This window comes from Telmatherina bonti, assembly GCF_933228915.1.
Source record: "Telmatherina bonti genome assembly, chromosome: 14".
Lineage (NCBI taxonomy): Eukaryota > Metazoa > Chordata > Actinopteri > Atheriniformes > Telmatherinidae > Telmatherina > Telmatherina bonti.
The window spans coordinates 15326899-15348129 of NC_136612.1; the positions used below are offsets into that span (position 1 = coordinate 15326899).

Sequence of the window (21231 nt, forward strand, 5' to 3'; positions counted from 1 at the left end):
GCGTGTCTGGGTCTAACTTAGATTCCACTGACATTTTGAGAGTGATCCGGATCACCACCTGGATCCAGGAATATATTGGCGTGAGCCTGTTTATGATTGTGAAATCAGTGTATATGTGTAACTCCTGAATAAATCGTCAGCAAAAGTTCAGGTTTTCCAAGCTGTGGAAGGTGGATCAGGATCCTGGCAAAATTCTGGATTCTACAAACCAGATCAGGAAAAAAATGCAGGATCTTTGGAATTTTTTTTTTTTTATCACTGCAAGAAACTAAATTAAGATATAAAAATAAAACAAACGCCACAATATAACAAAAACAGTGTGGATTCTTTTTGTATAAATGGCTGCAGGACTGTGACACTGGGTGGGAATGGGCTTCTTGCTGGTCCTCCCTCACCCTTCTGACACGTTCCTAATGACTGCTTCTAATGTTTTTCTTTCCAAGTATTCCCAGCTTTTTAAGTAGTTTTTTTTTTTTTTGTTGTTGTTTGTTTTTTTATTTCCTGTACCAAGAAAGCAAACAAAGATTTATGTAAAAATGAAAGTTTTTACTCAGCTGCCACCATCTTGTTTTCTTGTTTTCACATGCAGGATGGATCATACTGGTTTGCAAACACTTTAAACTTGTTGCTGCTGAGGAGATTTTATAATTACTTCTAAAGTACTCTGGTCTTGTTAACATCATACAGTCCTGTAAACTCCTCAGTCTGTGGTATTTTATCTCATCTAGTTGAGACAAAGTTTTGTCAGACCGAGCCCCGAGGATGTGCACACTTAAAAAAAAACTTCTAACAGGTTTTATCTGAGAGCTTCACACTGAGTTGACTTATATTCAATTATATTTGTCTATTCTGATTAATTAAATCATTACTTTTCTTATTTTATATTGTTTCATTTGGTCACCTGTAACTCAAATCATTATTATAAATTTTCATTGTTTCATCAAACTGCTTTATTCATTCAGTCGACAAACAAAACTTCTCATTTTAAAACTCAAAAGGTGTGAAATGTGCTTCCAGATAACAAGTGGGTGTTTGACATGCTCCGACACTGAATAAAAAGCTTTGAAGACATCCCCATTACGCCCACCTCCGCTTACTGTTCTGCTTAATGTCAGTCAGGGGAAAAAGCACCTGAAGTGTTTGTTTTGGCAGCTAAATGGAAGGTAACTGTACAAAGCCAGACATCCGCCAGGGTCTTGTTACGTTTAAAGTCTGCAGGATGGAAATAAGTGTTGAATCCTGAGCAGGATTCGGTAGGTTTCAGTTGCATATGGCAGAGCCACATAAAGGAAATGTGTACGTTTGCTGGTATCTCAAAGCGTGTGGTTGGTGGTTAGCTGATGATGTGTGTATTCAGCAGGGCTTGTTGCCAAATCCAGATGTTTCGGCCCACAACTGGGCTTCTTATGTGAAACCACAGCCCTAAATGATTAAGTTGAATTATGAGGATTGAAAATGCTCCTCATGGTTACCTCCATGTTGCATATAAGCAACACGTTTTCCACCCCAACATAAATAAATTCTTGTCCCAGACACGTTGCTCACATGTTGTGACTGAACCTGAACATGGCCGTCTGATGGAGGCTTCAACGTAAAACAGCTGATCAGGCATTAAAGTGAAAATGGCTTTAAGAGTCACTGTGGAGAAAAGGGGAAGCTGAAGTTGTTACACAAGAAACTCCCACATCGTTCTTGTCAGTGTTCATGAGGAGCCATCTGACAAGAAGGAAGCAGTGGTGACAGACGGACAAAGGAAGCGCTGTCTTCACTAGAGTGGCGTAGGTAAGAGGGGTATCTACCTCATCTCCTCGATGCATCATGAGGGTCAATATTATCTATCATCCCTCTTTTCCATCTCTATACAGCTGCTGTATATCTAAATATGTATAAAACAAAGGCTGGAGCTTAGAAGACAAAGAAAACATCGAGTTTCCATGACTTGCTGCGTAAAGTTCTGGGTGCTGATGTGAATTATGTTGCAAGATTTCAGGATTTGGATGTTGTAGAAATAAACTGTGTGTAAATGCTGATGACATCAGATGCCAAAGATGTTATAATACATTTATAATCCATCAAGGAGAAATATTAATGAGGTTATTTATAGATGGTAAACCAGCAGAAAATTGCTATTAAATACACATTGATGGTTTTTTCCTTCTTATCTTTACCTGGCTGATGGTTTCGGGTCAACTTACCGCATGAAAGTCACCAGCAGCTCGGCGTGGTGACTTGGTTTCAGAGGTAGATCTGGATTCCCATATTGTTCTACAGGGATTTCCCCCATCTTCGCTAGCTGTAAACAGTAGCTAGATGGAAAAAAAAAAAGTCATGCCTGAAAGACCCTTAAAATCCCCTCTTTAAATCTCCACTTAAATCACAACAGTGTTGCTTTTGTTTTCCTCCTTTTCACTTTGATTCTCCATTTTGTGATGATTTTAAAGGGTTTGGATGGTGGTTGTGACTTTCCTCTTGATTTTTCTGAGATATGATTTATTTTTTTTATATCAGCCCTGCGATGGACCGGCGACATGTCCACCAAGAAGTTCGCCATGTTAGTTACTGGGAGAGGCTCCAGCTTCCTCGACGCCCTGAAATGAACTGAGCACAATAGAAAATAAATGAATAAATGAAGGATTTCTTTCACATAAATTCAGTTAATTAAAGTTTTTTTAAGAAAATGTTATTGTCTAACAGGCAACAGGCCAGACAGAACGGGAACTGAATTAATGAATGAAGACATAACAAATTAAAAAACGACAAACAAGCAAATGAAAAGGCAAAAGCAATGAACAAATAAAACACTGCATGTGTTGTTTGTTTGCATAAAAGCAAGGAAAAAGAACAAAATTATTTTGAAAAAAAAAAGAATTTGTAATGTTCTGTTAAGCAAGAAAATAAATTTATTAAATCAGATATTTAACACAAAATAGTTATATAGTTTATAATGCTTAATATGTCAAAGAAAACAGTGATGTTATTGTTTTTGATCTCTTAAAAAAAGGTAAAAAATGAATATGTTTTTATTGTCTTATGTGTGTTTTGGGTTTTTTTTTAAGCATCTGAAGTTTTCTTTATTCCTGTTAGACAGAAATAGAACTTTAAACAGAACACACACACACACACACACACACATGCTCTCTTATCATGTGTGTGTGTGTGTTCAACCCAGTGAGCAGTGTTTTTTTTTCTTTTATCAGATGTGAGAAGAGGAGATAAGAGGAAGGCAGATGTGTGGTGACATCCCACAATAAGCCTTCAGTCAAAGCGGAACAAGCTGCTGGTGTGGTTATGAGTCATTTCTTCATTATTTCTAGTAAATGAACTCTTTCTCGCTCTCTTTCAATACATGCATGTTTTTTATATATATATATATATATATATATATATATATATATATATATATATATATATAACCTGCCTTCCCTCTGATCTACAGGCTTCTTGATGAAGACACACAGCTGAGTGGCTTTGCTGAGACCTGCTCAGAAAGAAAAGCGGCGTTCCCCCCACCCCACCCCACCCACTCTCTGCAGGAGTGATGATGGCTCTCCTCTGGGTGCTGCTTTGGTCGGCGCTCCCCAATCTGGCTCTCTTCTCAGATTTGGATCACTGCGACGTCGAGAGCAGAAGCTCACACGGCGGTGAGTATCCACCTGCACCAACCTTTTAAAGGCAACCAAATGATCTCACATGTTCTGCTCTTCTAAACTCATGTACGGCATCGTTGTGATCAGTGAACATGGTGCTCCTTTATAACACACCTCATCTCAGCTCTTCTGCTTCTTACATTATAACGTATAGGTTTCTAACAGATGCACAGCAAATACAATGTCTTTTACACATTTTGCAATGAATAATTTTTCATGTAAGATGTGTGACTGATGTCTAAAATGCAAGGAACTATTCTAATCACATAAAAGCAGAAGTGGAAGAAATCTTTAATGTACCTTTTAAAATGATCTCGAGAGGAGTTTATATATTTTTACTATATAAAGGACAAAAAAAAAGTCTGCACAAGTTGTGGTGTTGGGAGATTAAAAGGGCAACAAAATGTTCAGACTTTGAAGGCTGTGAAGCGTATAATGAACATGATAAGGTCAAAAGTGGCAGCTTGTTTCAGACTTTCAGGTTTTTTTAAGGCTTTTCTTTCTGTAATTTTCTGTTTGTTCTGTTCCTATAAAGCCACATGGATTTATTCTTCATTACAACAAACAAAAGTCCAAACTCAATGGATGACCCAATATTGTGTCTGCACATAAAGATAACTTTACAGCATCAGTAAACTGCTTTACCTTGTTCCAGTTTTTCATGGTTTATTTTCCACACAGAGCAATGATCAGGAGCAATTTAAAAAGCTGTTGGTTTGTTTGCCTGAATGTGTTGTGACTGTCTTCACCCAGGATCAGCTTTGCTGGAGTCCTTGCAGTGCTACAATGACTACCAGACCCACGTCCACTGCCAGTGGAAGAAGCATGGAAACGAACCGCTGCAGCTCCGCTTCAAGACCAAAGGTGGAAGGTAAAAACACAAAAGGCGCGAAAAGTTTCTGTCACAAAGGGAAAGAAAGTAAAGAGAATATTTTCTAAGAAGATATAAGTTGACAACCTAACAGCTGTGTGTGTGTGTGTGTGTCTTTACAGTGAGCCGTGCGCTGAACACGGAAATGTCCACTGCAGATATGAAACTCGTGCCTTTGCCATTGCCATCAGTCACACGGTATTCTTCCTCAGCAACAGCACAGCAAGCCTTTGCTCATCCCCTCAGAGCGAGTCCGTGGATCTTCTGCAGCTCTGTGGGTCCACCTGGATGTTAAACCATCTGCGTCTGAGAGCAACTGCAAGCTTTACAACGCTGTTGTCTTTCTGTTGGTTCTGCACAGTGAGAGCGCACCCACCTGTAAATCTGTCCTCACACGAGACAAGCGATGGAGGCCGGAGGCTGCAGTGGTCCAGCCCTTACTCCTCTTCCTCCTCCCTGAGCACAAACCTCACGTACCAGCTGAGCTACAGGAAACAGACGGAGGACAACTGGACTGTAAGCTCCATCTTTGATGCTGAATCATGTACGGTCAGGCAGGACACACAGCATGCTCTGCTCCACCTCTCTGCAGGTTCAGGACGTCAAACACACCAGTTGGAAACTTGAGAAGGGATTGTTGTCCTCTGGTTGCCGGTATGAAGCCAGGGTGAGGGCCCAGGCCAGTGTGGGCCAGTGGAGCGACTGGAGTCCTGCGGTGACTTGGCAAGCTAAAGATGGTGAGTAAAAGGAAGCAGACTCTCTTTAAAAAAAAAGGAGCAACTTGGCTTGTTGAAGTCATTTTATTGCTTTTTCTAAATGACCCGACTCCTTATCTTCTGTCCTCACATTTCTAATCTTCTCTGCCTGTTCAGTTTTAGGGGAACTGGAAGAAACTCTGCAGCTGTTGCTGTTCCTAAAACTCTCCTTTCTTCTCTCTTTGGCACCAGATTTTGGGCAGGTTCCCACTTTGTATTGTGTACTGGAAGGAGAGAGGGAAGTGATGTGTAGCTGGGAGGTGAGCAGAGAGCAGGCTCAGCTCATCACCTACCAGCTGGCATGTCGACACAAGCAGAATGCACCGTGAGTTCAGCACGAAGCTGTTGCGTTGTGTTTGGGTCTAGAAAATGAATCTTATCTCCTCGCTGACCTCGCCATCCATCTTTTCAGGTTTGAGATGTGCTGCGATGACCCAACAGCTCAGGTGGACGTCTCTGGGAAAGTGGTACGGTACAGCTGTTCGCTAACAGTCACACATGCTGAACATCTGCAGCTAAATCTCCAACCAAAACACAGCGCCAAGACTTTCGAAACCCACAAACACAGTGAGTAGAGCATGTATCTACACTGTTGCTCTAAGTGAAGAGAGCATAACTTGGCAAATTAAAAACGCACAACAGGGGGATGAAACTGCAGAGTTGTGTAGATAATGTATTGCCCACTATATACAATCTAATTAAACAGCTCCACCTAGTGTTTAAATTGAGCTAATGCATTGGTTTTCAATTGAGCTGTTTAACAGTGACCCCTGGTGGCAGAAATAAGGTAAAATATAATTACTGGCTGACCAAAAAACTTCACGGCTCCTGCTTCTAAGTGATACTTAGATGTAATAATACATCACATGGTCTCTCTTTTATGTTGATGCTGCAACAGAAATATTTTGTCTGAATCAAAATGGGTTTGTTGCAGTGCAGCCTGTGTCTTTGTTGGTTGATCATCTGAGGTAGAAACTACATCATTTCTTACTTGTAAGGTTATATATATATATATATATATATATATATATATATATATATATATATATATATATATATATATATATATATATATATATATACATATATACATATGTATACATATGTAAATTCACAGCGTGAAGATTTAACACAACTTGCTGTGCCACCCAGAACTGAGTGCACGGAAGGACTTATATGTGAAATAAAACAGGGATCCTCAATCCAAGTCCTGGAGGACCAGTGTCCTGCAGGTTTTCCAAGCATCCCAGCTGCAACACACCTGATTTAAATCAATGTGTATTTAGTAGACGTATGCAAAGCTTGTCTGGGTCTGAGTCAGGTGTGTTCCAGCAGGGACACTCGGAAAACCTGCAGGACACCGGAACCAAGATTCAGGATCCTTTAAATAAAAAAGAATCCTGAACTCTATCTGCATCGTCAGATCTCTAGACCAGAATATGACGTCACCGCCAGAAACCAGCTGATAGATGGCGGAGAATAAAAGCCGTCTGATTTTTCTGATCAGTAAAATTAAATGATTTCAGGGGGAGAAAATCTCCATTTAGCTTCAAACCTTTTTTTTTTTTTTTTATCCTATAAAGTCATTAGTTTCTCCAAAACATGCCAACACACACTGTGGGCAACAGACAAACCAGCTGGAATGAAAACCTACTTTCTCATTTCCCACCACAAGCTGCTCAGACATTGTTGAGGCTTATTATTAATTAAATAGTCTGAGTCACTTTGGAATGGATATAGCGTCCTCTGTGGCCTTAAAGCAGTGCTCAGTAGTTTCTTGTTTTCACACACCGCTTCTGCCTTTGAGTTTTGTTTTTGTTTGATTAACAGTGGAACTATGAGGACCCGACACTGTTTTGTTCAGTTTAAGACACATTAAAGGGAAGAGCCTTTACTTTTTTTTAAGATTTTATTTAAAAAGATGACAACATAACTGTTTTTACTGCATCCAGAGAAAAGACTGATTTACGTTACAAATATTTCTTTTTTCATTCATTTTGCTGATAGAAAGTCATTTTTCTTTTCCCAGTTCGCCCCCAACCCCCCCAGCAGGTAAAAGTGAAGGAAAATGGAAGAAACTGGATCGTACAATGGACTAAACCAGCTTCACAACTCAGACTGTTTTATCAGGTCTGTTATCACAGGACAGAAAACCAGGTATGAAAATTTTACATCTGTATTTTATTTCATTTCATTTCATTTCATTTTATTTTATTTTATTTTATTTTATTTTATTTTATTTTATTTTATTTTATTTTATTTATTATTTTTTTAAATTTTATTTTATTTATTTAGTTGTGTTTTGTTTTATTTATTTAATTTTTTTGTCCTGTTTTAACCATAAAATGAGTCATAATGAAATGAGGGGAAAGAAAATGTCAAAGTTAAACTAATATGTAAATAAACATGAAAATTGAGGATTTTGTGTCATTTTCTTTTCCAGGGTTCTTATATCCTTCTCAACATTTCAGAGGGTGTCACATCCATGAAAATCCTGGGAACATCCCTTAGCCCACTCCAGGGCTACCAGGTCAAAGTCAGGTCACTAGTAGTCCCTGGAAAGGGTTCCCAGTTTGAGGGAATCCCATCAGAATGGACCCATCCTGTAAAGTGGACCTCAAACCAAGGTGTTTACAGAATAAACATGCACTCATAATGAGACTGATATGAGCAAATCATAACCAATTTTCACAATAACTTGTGTTCCCCTGGCAGAAACCTGGTCGCTGTCCACCCTGATCTACATCCTCATTAGTGTCCTCGTGGCTGCAGTCTTCTTAACATTTTACTGCACCGTTCCAGCATGTAAAAGGTACTTTGCTGATCTATATGTGCCTGTTTCTTCACACATGCTCATGCACATTCATGCATAGTTTTTTTTTCCACATATAGATTTGACTTATAAAGCAAAGCAGGGATCCTTTTTTTCATTTCTGTCTGAATATTATGCAACACATTCGCTACAGAAAACGCTAAGCTGTAATGTTGAGCGTTACCTTTTCTACTCTCTCCTGTCAACCCTTTCACTCAATCTAATGCTCCCTAGTCCTGACCCCGGACCCCGCCCCTACCTCTTCTGTTGAACTATGAATACATCCAGATCAGATCTGTTTCCTCACTGTTCTGTTGCAATTTTCCAATGATAGGAACCAAGTCTCCGTCTGGTAGATCATTGAGTTTCAAGACTTTTGCACTCCTTGGCCCTCGAGTACGGCCATTTGGTAGAGCTCTATCAGCATCTGGTCCTCCTGCCCCTTCACATCCCTCAGCATCATCACTTCTACTGCTTCTATCATCTAATCCTTCTTTTTCTGGCTGCTGTTTATGATCCACCACTATGCAGGCTCATATAGTTTACACTGCTCTGGACTTCTGGTCTAACAGACTCATTATGGAACTGATGTCACTGGACTAATGATGTCCAAATGGCTGAAAAAAATATTATTTCTACTCAAAATAAACAAACTATCCATGAAGTTTAATGATTATATGCATGATTAAAGTTTACTTTATGGCTTGTCTGCCACTTTGGTTTGGAAAATTTTAGGGTGCTTGGTGGTAACTGGTTACACTGCAAAAACTGAAATCTAAGTAAGATTAAAAATCTTAAATTCAGTACACATATGCTTATTTTTTTTAAAGGTAAGATAATTCTTAGTTTTTATGCCAGAGAATTCCTCTTGTTTTAAGAGTATTTTCACTTATTTTGGGAAGTCCTGACAAGCCAAATTTTCTTGTTCTGTTGGCAGATAATTTATCTTATTTTAAGCAACATTTACCTCATTTTTGTCTTTTTTTTTCTCTTGTTTTTTAAGGCTGAGTTTTTGCAGTGTAGTAGGTCGCAGTACTGGACACCAGTACCGTCCAAACTTTTGATTTTATAAACTGGCTTTTGGATTGTTGTTTAATGTAGTGCTAACTAGGCATTAATAAGTTTTAGTCTTGATTAATTATTCTACAACCTTTGCAATGCATTAAAAAAAAAAAAAAAAAAAGTTTGGTAATAAATTACATTTTTAAAATGGATTTTCAGTCTGAATTGAGCGATTCTGCATATATTCTGAATAATTAGGAAGGTGAAGCTGTGGATGGACTCAGTTCCTTCTCCAGGCAAAAGCAAGATCCTGTCGGACATCAAGGTAAGGATGGATTATTCTCAGCAGATGTTTCTTCTTCTTCATCTGTGGTTTCTTATCACATGAGAAGAGTTTTACATGTTTGCACCGTGTGTTGTGATCCAGACTGCCAGCTGCCAGACCTTCACAGCCAATGAGAAGACCTACATTTGTAAAGTTCAGCACCTTGACACCTTATCTAGATGGTAATATTTCTCCCATTTCGCACATAGCAAACGTCCTGCTGTCTGAACATGCTGGCTTGTACCAGTGAATGAGGGGAAATGACATGCTGTCTCCTCCTGTAGCTCCTCAGAAGCTTTGCTGTGGCCATCCAAGGGCACTGCAAACAGGTGTTTGGATCAGGATGAAGGATGCTGGGGCTGTGATAACCTCCCCTCCCCTGTTGAGGAGGTCTCTGACATGTCCTCTCTGAGCTTCAGTGGACCATACATCTTCTGTCAGGTCAGTTAATTTGAGGATTACTCAGATGTTTGGTGTTACAAAATAACACAGCAACCTTTCTGTTCAGTGTCCAATAGAGCTACCAATAATCCCTAAAAACTCATCTGTGCTCCTTCAAAGTGCACATGTAGGCAAGGCAAGTTTATTTGTAAAGCACAATTCAACAACAGGGTGATTTAAAGAGCTTTATGGAAACATTAAATCATTACAAAATAACAAGCATAATTTAAAATTAAAACAAGACATAAAGGAAAAGAAAAGAACAGAAAACAAAGACTTTTAAAATCATGATCAATTCCATCTGAAAGAAACATTCATATTTGGACTTAAACCTTTAAAACTTCAAATAAAAACTATAAAAAGCAGCTGAGAACAAGGTTTTTTTTTGTACATTTGCTTTGAACATTTAAATGTGAGTTGCATTTGCAATGTAAACCTTAAATGTATTTAATAAATACAATTAAGACGTTACTGCAAAGACATTAATCTGAGATTAACGTGTTAATTTTATAACAAAAACAGTCATGTATGTTATCTCAGGGGAGAACCATAGCTGTCAGTAAGAAAGCATCATAGTGATCCTAGAAGGCTATAGAATCTATCAAATAAATAAATAGGGAAAAATAAATTCTACATGAATGATTAAATAAGTCATATGGAACAAGCAGCTACATCTTCAGTGGTGAAAAAGTTTTCAGAGACTCTTAACTTTTGTTAATCAGTGTGAACTGTTTCTCTCTGACAGGGTTCAGACCCGACGCCTAGGTCTGGAAAAGTCCCCGCTGAGGAAAATCCCAAAGAAATTCAACCCAGTGTCTCCACACCTCCTTTCCTCGTACCTGCACCTCTGTACGGTGAAAACTACGTGCATCTTCCCAGCTCGAGGTCCATGCAGGATCTCACATCCGACTGCAATAACAGCACCAGCCTGAAATGGTGTGATGGCACAGAGCACAATCAGCTCAGCCCAAGTTCCACAACATGGCCGGTCCAGTCAAGCAGCCACTTCAGCCTCAGCGAGTCCACCATCCAGGACCAACCTCCGGAGTACACCTTGGAAACTTTTAACCCCTGGCCTCAACTGACCAGCATTCAGGTGTCAGGGTATTGCCACCTCCCACAGCCTTCATGACAGCCACAAAATAAGCAAGACAAGCATTTCACAAAGACAAAGCAGGATTTCTGCGGGAAATCGATTTGCAAAGTTGCTGTTGTTACAACATTTTTAGAAACTTTATTGAGTCCCATCTGACTCAGTGAGTCAAGCTTGAGACAAAAATGCAGGTATGTCTGATGATGGGTTGTTTTTTTTTTAACAAAATAATTCTGTTTGTGCATTTTCCTTGTTTGTTTGTTTGTTTGTTTTGTGCTGGAATCCAACCCCAGCAGACATTTAACAAGAAGCAAGGTTCACCTTTGGACAGGTGTTCTATCAGAACGCCAATGCAGAAAGACTAAAAGCAATTCTTTCTCATAGGCAGTATAATTACACCCAAACCTGACAGGTAGAAATAATCAGCCATATAAACACATTTATATGTATAAATACATGTTTATTTATACATTTATAGGCATACATATAAATATACTGATTACAGTGTATTTTATAAAAAATACTGATTTGTGCCTTTTAAAAAAAAATGCAACTGGTTTTGTATAACAAAGCCTGTTTGGTCGTCTTTACAGTGAAGTATTAACTGTAAGAACTATACTTAAAAAATCCCAGTAATACTGATTTCACTACTGACCATAAAGCCCCAGTAGGGGTCAGTGCTGAGCAGCTGGTCCTGTCTTTGGGTTTGAAAGCCTGTGGGCTATTTTGACCATTTTATACCAGAGGAAGTACAGTCTAGGAAGAACTTTAGGTTCTTCACTTCAAAATAAATGCAACTTACATTCAGCGCTTGGTGGAGCTGCTGAGTGTCTTGGTTGCTACTTGGCAACTACTCTGTCTGCACAGCTCCCAGCTGTTTCATCACCCCTTGTGTGTTTTTAATATGACAAGATACGCTCTGTTTACTCAAAGCAACAGCTCACTGTGTGTACACTATCTGCTCGCTGTGCTGGTGGGTTTTAGAAGTCTTGGCGTTGTGCCGTCATTGGAGATTTAGCTGCAGATGTTTGTGACAGCAGGCAGTCGTATTGTACCACTCTCCCACTCACTGCGCCAACTTTTGGGTTCATACAGCATCTGCCAGACCTAAAAAGATGGATGGTGATAATTGATGATGAATTTTTGTTGTTTGAAATAGAAAACATCGCCAGCTTTTCACTCAACGCATTTCAGTTTGCATGTGTCGACTCGCCAGCTGGTTGGTGATGAGTTGAGCCAACTCTCTGCTCATCTCTCGCCTACAACATCCTTTTTTTTCCTACTAGCACCTTCTGTACAGCTGTACTTTTTTATTTCATGGCATTATGTAAAAAGTTTGGGACAGTGATTCTGTCACTAATCTCTGAATCAAGCAAATAGCAGAAGCCTGTCATGATGAAGATTTTTCTGTATTTATAATCTTCTCACTGTGTCTGAAATTCTGAAACCATTTAGAGATTACATGGTGACAAAAGAGAAATGTTTGTGCACAACCAGTTATAATGTTCCTGTAGTTGTGATTTATGGCATTTTACTAATTTCTCTATTCTTTTTTTCAGATCAGAAATGTTTGTAAAATGTATTTTGTCAGTTTTCTCTTGTGTGGGGGCAGAAAAAGAGTTTCTGTGCTGCTACTCATGCTGTTGAGGAATGTGATATCAATGTATCAATTCCCTTATAACCTTTTCAGATAATGCTAGGAATTGGTAAAATAATAAGCTAAGCTACAAAAGACACTCTTCCATGGCAAGGTAAGCATGTGCTAGCAGTTAGCTGCCAGGACTGAATCCTGCTGTGCACCAACTAGCATCCACTTGTATGGTGCCAAGTCAGCAAGCAGTCAACAGCAGCCTGTGGCGTTCAAGCCATTTCTTGGCCATCATCAGCCACTTTGTCCTGTCAGGGATGACTATGGCTTAACAACGTAGCACTAGCCGTTGGGTAGCAAAACAGAGTTCTGCTAGGTGTGTATTCATATCTAACCACATGGAGAGGCTCGAGCAAGCATATAGGATTAACTGGCATTTAAGCAAATCCCCTGTTACCATCAGCCCAGTCCAGTTAGACAGCAGCCATTTATGCCGCTACATGAGCAAGCACTGGCCAGCATGTCTTCACTTGGACAGAGCTGAGCATGGCACTGGCTAACAGCATTAGCTGACTGACTCTGGCTTTGTAAAGGCAGCTGGGGAATCACAAGTATTCATTTGCTGCGTCTACACAGAAATAAGCAAGATCTTTTGCATTGGAAATTAAGTTGAAATATTTATAAGTTGAGTAACATACAATACGGATTTGTGTTTCTCCCTGTTTTCTAGACAGAAGTCAGCTCAGGAAGCCTGAAGTCTGAACCACAAATAGATGTCCATTGAACATTTTATCAAATGTGTAAAAATGTAGGTTGATCTGCGTTCCTCCCTCCCTGCAGATCTCTCTCACGCAGCTGGAAGAGCAAAGGATAGAAGGAGGCGAGGGAGTAGAGAGGTAGGGCTGATAGAGGACAGTAGAATGAATGAAACTGTGTGTTGCAGGAACTTCACAATCGTCAGATAGCAGGGAGTGGAGCTGCCTGAGCTGAAAAAGAAGTCTTTATCAATTTAATTAAAACACTCAGCATTTCCAGTCTGGCATGTCTCTGTTTGTACTTCTCGGGATTTTGTATCTTTCTATGTGAAGAAAGACTCAAATTAAGTTTGCAAACACAGATCAGAAAGAGAAACTGATTAATACATTATTACAAATGAGTAAATGTGAATAAAACAGAGTAAATTAAAAAAATATTTTCCTTTAAAATACAAACCTTCCCTCTGCTCTTGCTTGTGACTTTTCCACTCATTGATATCAGATGTAGCTTAGTTTCTCAGACACACACAGGTTGTGTTTTTATTGCCTCAGAATGCTCAGAAATGTTATAAAAAGCTTTTTTTTTTTTTAATGTACAATAATAAACAAAATGTGTTGTAATAAACATCCAGTTGTGTTTTCTTCCAAAAACTTCATTTCTGAATTTTTTGGACTGTTATGATGATCGCTCATTCAAGCAGCAGGAATTCAAAGAAACATGTTGCTGTATGAATTAGACTGAACACAACCTGCTTAAATGCAACTGACTGGTTTAGGGATGGGTGGAACTTTTCTTTAGCTGCTGGTAAAGACAAAGACTTGACTTTTACTTTATGACACCTGGAAGTTCCACCTCTGTAATTAACCATTTATGACCTTTGTGTTGGGCTGAGGAAGGAAGCCAGGATGCAGAGAGAGAACTCTCACATGCACGAGGAAAAGGTCCCAGCTGATCCCCAAACCAGGGTCTTGCTCTGAGACAGTGGTAACCACCACACCATGATGCAGCGCTCTGTATGTCAAGAAACATGAAAATATTAGCATATATCTTTGGTGACTAAATTGGGGGATTTTTTGTTTATTTTTATTTTAAGCAGAGAAACAAAACTGCATATTTTGGACTGACAGAAGGATGTTTGTTTTTTCGCTGACCAGAGCTGAGCTCTGACCAGAATCAAACCCACCGGAATAAAAAACTAGTCAGAAACGCGTTCAGTGTGATATCTCCTCTGTACTCTCCACCAGTGGTTCTTAAACTTTTCAGCCATGAAGTTTGTAACATTTGCAAGCCCAACACGATGACTGAATGATGATGTATCTGTAATATGTACGAGGAGAAACCAGGATCAGATCTTCATAAATCAGGAGGAGAAAGTTTTTGTTGTTGTTGTTTGTGGATTTGATTCAAAGCACCAAAATGAGCTTCTCTCACTGAGATCATGGCAATTATTAATATTAATGTGGTGCGTATAAAAAATGTTTGTTTATGTGTTAATGTGTTAAAATAAATTAAGGTTCTAATTCTACAGATTTATCTCTGCATTAATGATTTCATTTCGACAGCTCTTGTAAAAATCCCCAAATTATTTCATAAATGTAGGCTATATATCTTTTATAATTACCTGGCGAAATGATCTTATGGCAGTCATTGGGGGTTTCCAGCCCCAGTTGGAGAACCGCCGCTTTATCCTGCCCGGGCTACAACATAAACATGATGGTGAGATTTGATCTAATGTTTCCTGGGATCCTTAAATAATCTTTTCACAGCAGTTTACTCAGGATGTTTACGTGTAACCGCAGACGTGCTTTATGTTAAAATAAGCTTTGATTTCTCTGTTACATCTTGGATACCAGTGAATTGTGTAAACGCTCCATCCTGGGGAAACTGCTTACAGCCGTGTTCACTGTGGTCATGTACAGTATGCATGTTGGCACAAAGGTGTGTGATTTGGAACCTTGTTGCCGATGTTGTTGCCTAGGTGTTACTGAACATTTATACACAGCGTGAAGTCCAAACTGTGGTTCTTGATACCACTGGGTATCATAGAACCAGGGCAGTCTGGTGAAACCACGTCCAGGGAAAACTGGTTTAGTGCTTCAAGTATACACACATGTAATCATATATACTACCAGTTAAAAGATTGGACACTTTCCAATTGGATTTAGTGGGAAAGTGTGTCCAAACCTTTGACTGGTAGTGTATAGTAAATTGTTTTTGGGTGATCATGTTTTAGAAGTATACACACATATCAGATTTACAGCATTACAGTATGCTGATGACAAACAGAACTGTGTCTCTTGTTTAAATCTGAAGATGTAACATCCATGATGTGTAAAAGCGCCACTGATGAACAGTCTGTTTATATATAAGCATGTTTCTTTTTATGATTGTAAAATTATGTTAATAATAAGTAGAGTTTTATTTATATTTCCTTACAATGAATAATTCATTTCAATCCATATCACCATGTGGCAACACTATGGTACACCTGCAACTTGAAAGGGGCACAAAACAAATAGGTCATGCATGGCAGCCACTGCAGTGTGGGGTGGAAATTAGTTGCTTTCAGCTCATTGCAGTTTACAGTTTGTGCCACAAGATGTCACCAAATCCAACCCTAAAATGGTAACATTGTTCTCTAATTGTTGTTCTCTAACTGGACTAAATGGAAAAAATAAGTAAATTTGTGTTGTGTGGGTTATTTCTTAATTACAGAAATGCCTCTTAGAAATAAATCTCATGCTTTTGTAGAGCTTTTTATTGCTAAAATGGTGCTACATTTTTAAAACTCATAAATCTTCTCTGCCGGTCCTTAACTCCTGCAGAACTGTGTATTGGCCTTTTGCAGTATTGTAAACATCTTTATTTTTCACCGCCACTCTGCTTCTCAATGGAAACAGTCATCGTTTCAGCACAGAAGTGTTTCATTCATCCATTATCTCAATAAACCATCTGATGTTCGATCAGAGCAGGAATAACGTCTTGGCAGGTTTCTCGCTGATTAAAAACCACAGAAAACCTACCGAGGCACAGTGCATGTAAACCCCACACAGAAAGGTCGCAGCTCACCTGCTGGTTGGAGTGCAGGACCGTTTTGCCTTATAGGTGAAAAACACAAACAGCCTTCATGTTACTACGGAAAAACCTTACTTTTCTGTTCAGGTTTAAGGGCTTACAAGGGCCACTGTTCAGTTTAAACAGGTTTTAGTCCCCCATAATGGATTTTGCTACTATATTTATGGTCTGATGTGTTAAGCCTTGCAGGGTTTTCGTAGAGACCCTGGATGCAGGTTGTAGACTAACTTGCATGCATTAATGTCATGAAGATATTTGCTTTATTGTTCAGGCTCAGTGTTGGACAGTCTCGTTTGTCTTTGCAGAGAGAACACAATGTAGGAATTCCAGGCATGCTGATATCAACTTCCTGTCTTTGAGCCGCTGTTACAAGGTACAGTATCCTGTCTGATCAGACTGAAGAGCACTTTGACACAAGCTTCTTGACGATGCTCACAAAGAAGCTTCATTTGTATCACCATGACAATGGAAGCAGATTTAGCTGCAGATGTTTCCTTGCAATCCAGACTTTTCCAAATACTCAGTCACATCTCTTGGCTTCATTGTCACATCAGAAGTCACATCATGTCCCTTGATTGGTAAGTGAGCGAGAAGCATTTTCATGTTTTCTGCATCAGTAAAATTGAAATCAACATCAGGGTGGACTTGATGGAAAGACCAGATTTAGTGCTTATGTGTTGATGATGGAGACAAAGTGTGCTTACCTGTGTACAATGTGTCCCTGTCCTTTGTTGAAGGTGGAAACAGGAAAATAAATCCGCTGGAAGGTGTAGTGAGTGCGTGGCGCCACACAGATGCTTGTGTAACCTCCTGTGCACAGACCACCTGCTTCCTCTCTACGGTATATCAGGGAATCCAGGCCTCACTAAGCTCAAGAGAGTTCTAGCAAAGAAATGTCTCTCAAGGTAATCTTGTCACCCTCCCATTCTTGGGTTTCATCTTGTTGGCCATTAGGAACAGATGTGGCGCTGTATCCAGATTACAGATTGTTCCTTTTTCAACAGTTTAAATGACATATTTTGATGGTTTCTCCTTCTATCATAACAGTGAGGTTTGCTCCTGATCCGCATGGGTACACTCTCCCTGAGGTCCACCACATGTTTCAGTGCCTGATTACATAAACACAGACATCACCTCATTCCCTTTTTATGGTAGCAAGTAGATTTCTGTCAGCACTGATCTTGGTGCAGACAATGGATGTACTCCCAACACAGGTTGGACTTGCATGGAGCCCTCCCAAAGCCCAACAGAGGGTAGTCTTTGGGTATGATGCTATACGCTGACAAATGCTGATTGGTTGAAGGCAAAGTTGAGCTGAGAGAGGACAGTAACACGCAATAAGAGGACAAAGCATGCAGGATACTCTGCAGTAGAAGCCTTATTATTTTCTTACTTTGCTTAACTCCAGCACAAAGTCCATCTTTTCCAGTTTGACTTGTTATTTCACAGCAGAGTAAAGCTAAAAGATCACTTCATTTATACTCAACTCAACCCCTTCATAGATATCTGCTTTAGAATATGCTAAATCTAGATGCACAGCTACATCACACTGACCACTGATGTTCAGCTTATTAAGCTGTTTCATTGTTTGTCAGGCAGGGAAGGAAAAGTGACAAAAACAGCAGGCATTCGATATTTCACCTTGTTTTGGTATCAAGGCCAAATAAATTCAGTTCCAAAAGGCAACAGTCCTGCAGGTTGTCTGTTTTCCTGCTCCAACACACCTGACTGAGTTATTGTTCAAAGCATCATAGGCTTTTGGATAAACTTCATTTGAGTAAAGTGTGTTGGTGAAGGGAAACATTAAAAACCGGCAAGACTGTGGCCTTTGTATGACTGAAGTGAACAGCCATGGTCTAGTGTGTTACAGTCTATGGATCCCCTGCCAAAAACATATGTTTTGTGTTCTTTATTAGTCTGAAGTGTGAGCTCTGGTTGCATATCTGTATATGAAGTATGGAGAGCAAGTGTGGAATTTACTGAGCCAAGTCTTGGCTTGGATATCTACTGGTAAATGGACTTACATACTGGTTTTCCAGTCATGTTGACCAATCAAAACAATTTACAATGCGAATCACAGACATCCATTCACACACACACACACACACACACACACACACACACACACACACACACACACACACTCATACCCTGATAGACACATCGGGGAGCAATGCAGTGTCTTGCCCAGGAACACTTAGGCATGTAGTCAGGGGAAGACGACTCCTCATCCTCCTGCTACCTCAGCCTACAGCTACCTTTTGTGAGTTGATCAGCTATAAGCTGACTGCACCAGAACTCACTGCTCCCATCATTCTCTCAGACTGATCTAACTTAACACCAAGGGCATGAACTGTCTTGTCTACATCCTAAATCTGTCAAAATAGCAACAAATCAACAGCAAACCCCAAATCCTTTATACTCAGTAGGATGACTTGACTGGAACTACAAGAAGATGGTGGTTTAAGTCATGGCTGTTAACAAGGTTTGCCTTTGTATGATGTGTAATGTTCAGATCAAGCCAGCGGACTGAGATATTTATTAGTGTTCATCATAAGATGGCGCAGACGGTTTTACGTCATCACGTTGGTGTAGTCACAAGAGCGTGAAGCGTGTTGGTTTCGGTTTAAAAAAAAAGAAACAAAACATAAAGTTGTTCAGCAATAAGTTAAGCACGTGAAGCTCCGTCTCTCGAGTTCATTTCAAGCTTAGCAGGCATTTTAACAAAATGCCACATGATGGTGTGTCAGGTCACCATGATTCAATCTTATGCTCTTCAAACCAGGTTATCTGTTGAGGTCCGGTAATAATCTTTAAACCCTCCCGTATCTACAGTTGAGAGGTTCGGTTGATCATGCAAAAAGGATTTCCTATTGTCTGCTCCTCAGCATTTTTTCTTTACTTCACTGGAAGTAAAAGTAGTAGAAGACAAGTGGAAAGACTTAAGCCACGCAAACCAAGTTTAGATGAATCCGCAATAGACTTTTATCAATTGGACGTTTTCTCCACCATCGTTTTGCCTGAAACTGGAACGAAGTGAATAAATCCACAGTTTCATTTCCATGTTTACAACCTTTATGCATCCGTCCTCACCTACCAATAGCAGCACTGATGGTGAATGACAATGTTGTGTTTGAGCTGCAGTCTACTGAGCATGCTCCACTTATTCTTTGTTTTTGGATTATTTCTGCTCTACAGCAGCACTGATAGGTCCGCTGTGTATACGTAGCATTTTTATTGGTTCTGTGTGGACGCACACTTTTCTTGAAACAGTTCCGTCTTTACTGATAAAGCAAGACTGTCTTAACCTTCGAAGAAGATGATTGTGCTGCAATGAGACTTCCACCACACCTACGTTAAGTTGTGATTCAGATCTCCAGCACTGAAAACTTCACATGTACTGCAATCTTATCACAATGTGATATGTAGGCTTTACATCATGTTAGGAAATAATACAAAACACCACTATAATGTCAAGGTTCATGATTTAAAAAAGGGAAGAAATGTGTTGTCACAGGCTGCTCACTCTCACCCCCACTGTCCTTAAATTTAAAAACACGAACCAGTAAAAACAACTGGATAAACACATTTGAGCATAACTTTGTGATTTGTAACCACATGGAATGATTTCCTTCCTTTCATGAAGAAAAGCCGCTGTGTCCTCTTCTACGGGAAATCTTAAAAGAATCATTTGATCTGCTTTCCTTTGTATTCAGGGTATTCTAACGGCGCTCATTGTGGGCGGCGCCCGGATTCTTCCAGGTCATTTCGGTCCGTTAGGAAACAAAACGGACTTATTCGACTGTAATCACAGTCTCTGCTTCCTCAGAACAACTCCTACATTACTGTGGTGTTTGATCCCTGTTTGTGTTTGAATGAGTGCAGGCTGCCCTGTGTGTGTTTGTCACAGTCATCAGGCCTCCATGCATGTCCCCTTCGCTGTTTTTGTTTGAAGTCTGCAGGGGGTGGGAAGCTGCATGAACACCAGGCATCCCACCTCAATGCTGAATTTGGAGATGGTCTGCTGTTTAGAAGTAGTGTGTGTGTGCGAGCTTGACAGGATGGCAGCTGCACGAGTACCTGAATACACACTCACTCTGAGGTGTAACATGCAAAGCAAGGACAGGGGGATGTTAAAGACTGAACATTTGACGTTAATCTCATATAAATGTATCCAGCATTGGGATTTCTGCATTTTAAAGCTTTCTTACATTACACTGTTGGGAATTTATTTGGTGATTAAGTCACTCGTCAGATGTCTTCTTGACTTTGCAGTTCATGCGCTGCATTGCTGTGCAGCTGCTTGCTGAGTTGGGGAGTTCTAGCAGCCAAAAGTCAAGTGGGTAATTGTGAAAAACAAACTACTAGCAGAGTGTGTGCCAGAGTTCACCTACAGACCTTCAACACCACATTTCTGTTCCTTGTTTTCTCTCTTTTATTAGACTGCAAGTCAGTGCAACTGCTGTCTTCAGGAGAGCAGGTGAAGCGGCGGTTCTGAAAACTAAACAGTTTCACTAAACAGGGAGATTCAGTACGGTGTGTTTAACAGCTAACAGCAGGTGTGCTCGAATGTTTGTCTGGACCAGGACGCTTTTCACTCCAGTCTGAACCACATGACCTAATCACGTTTTAACAAATACCATTAGGAGGTAAACATCTAATTTTTTTAAAGTCAGAAAAGTAATTTAGTATCAGTTCTGTTTCGTTAGCTGCCACCTAGCGCATGTAGCATGCTACATCGCTGCATTAGCCCACTGAGGTCTGTGACTATGTTCAGGCTTGAAGTTTACATAATGAAGTGAGTTTCTATATTTTTAACTTTCTATTTGAATGGAATCATAGTAAAGGGAGAACTTGTGAGATTTA

General features: G+C 39.7%; 1 protein-coding gene across 1 annotated transcript; it reads left to right on the forward strand.

Moving 5' to 3' along the window:
• Nucleotides 1–3541: 3541 nt before the first annotated feature.
• csf2rb (colony stimulating factor 2 receptor subunit beta) lies at nt 3542–10985 on the forward strand (the record flags this gene model as incomplete). The annotated part of the gene is made up of 14 exons (XM_079253015.1): nt 3542–3641; nt 4401–4518; nt 4677–4792; nt 4880–5034; nt 5111–5255; nt 5466–5598; nt 5686–5840; nt 7303–7430; nt 7717–7900; nt 7989–8085; nt 9346–9412; nt 9515–9594; nt 9697–9853; nt 10599–10985. The coding sequence occupies 14 exons, from the start codon at nt 3542–3544 to the stop codon at nt 10983–10985; spliced, it is 2022 nt and encodes a 673-aa protein (XP_079109141.1).
• Between the last annotated feature and the right edge of the window lie 10246 nt (nt 10986–21231).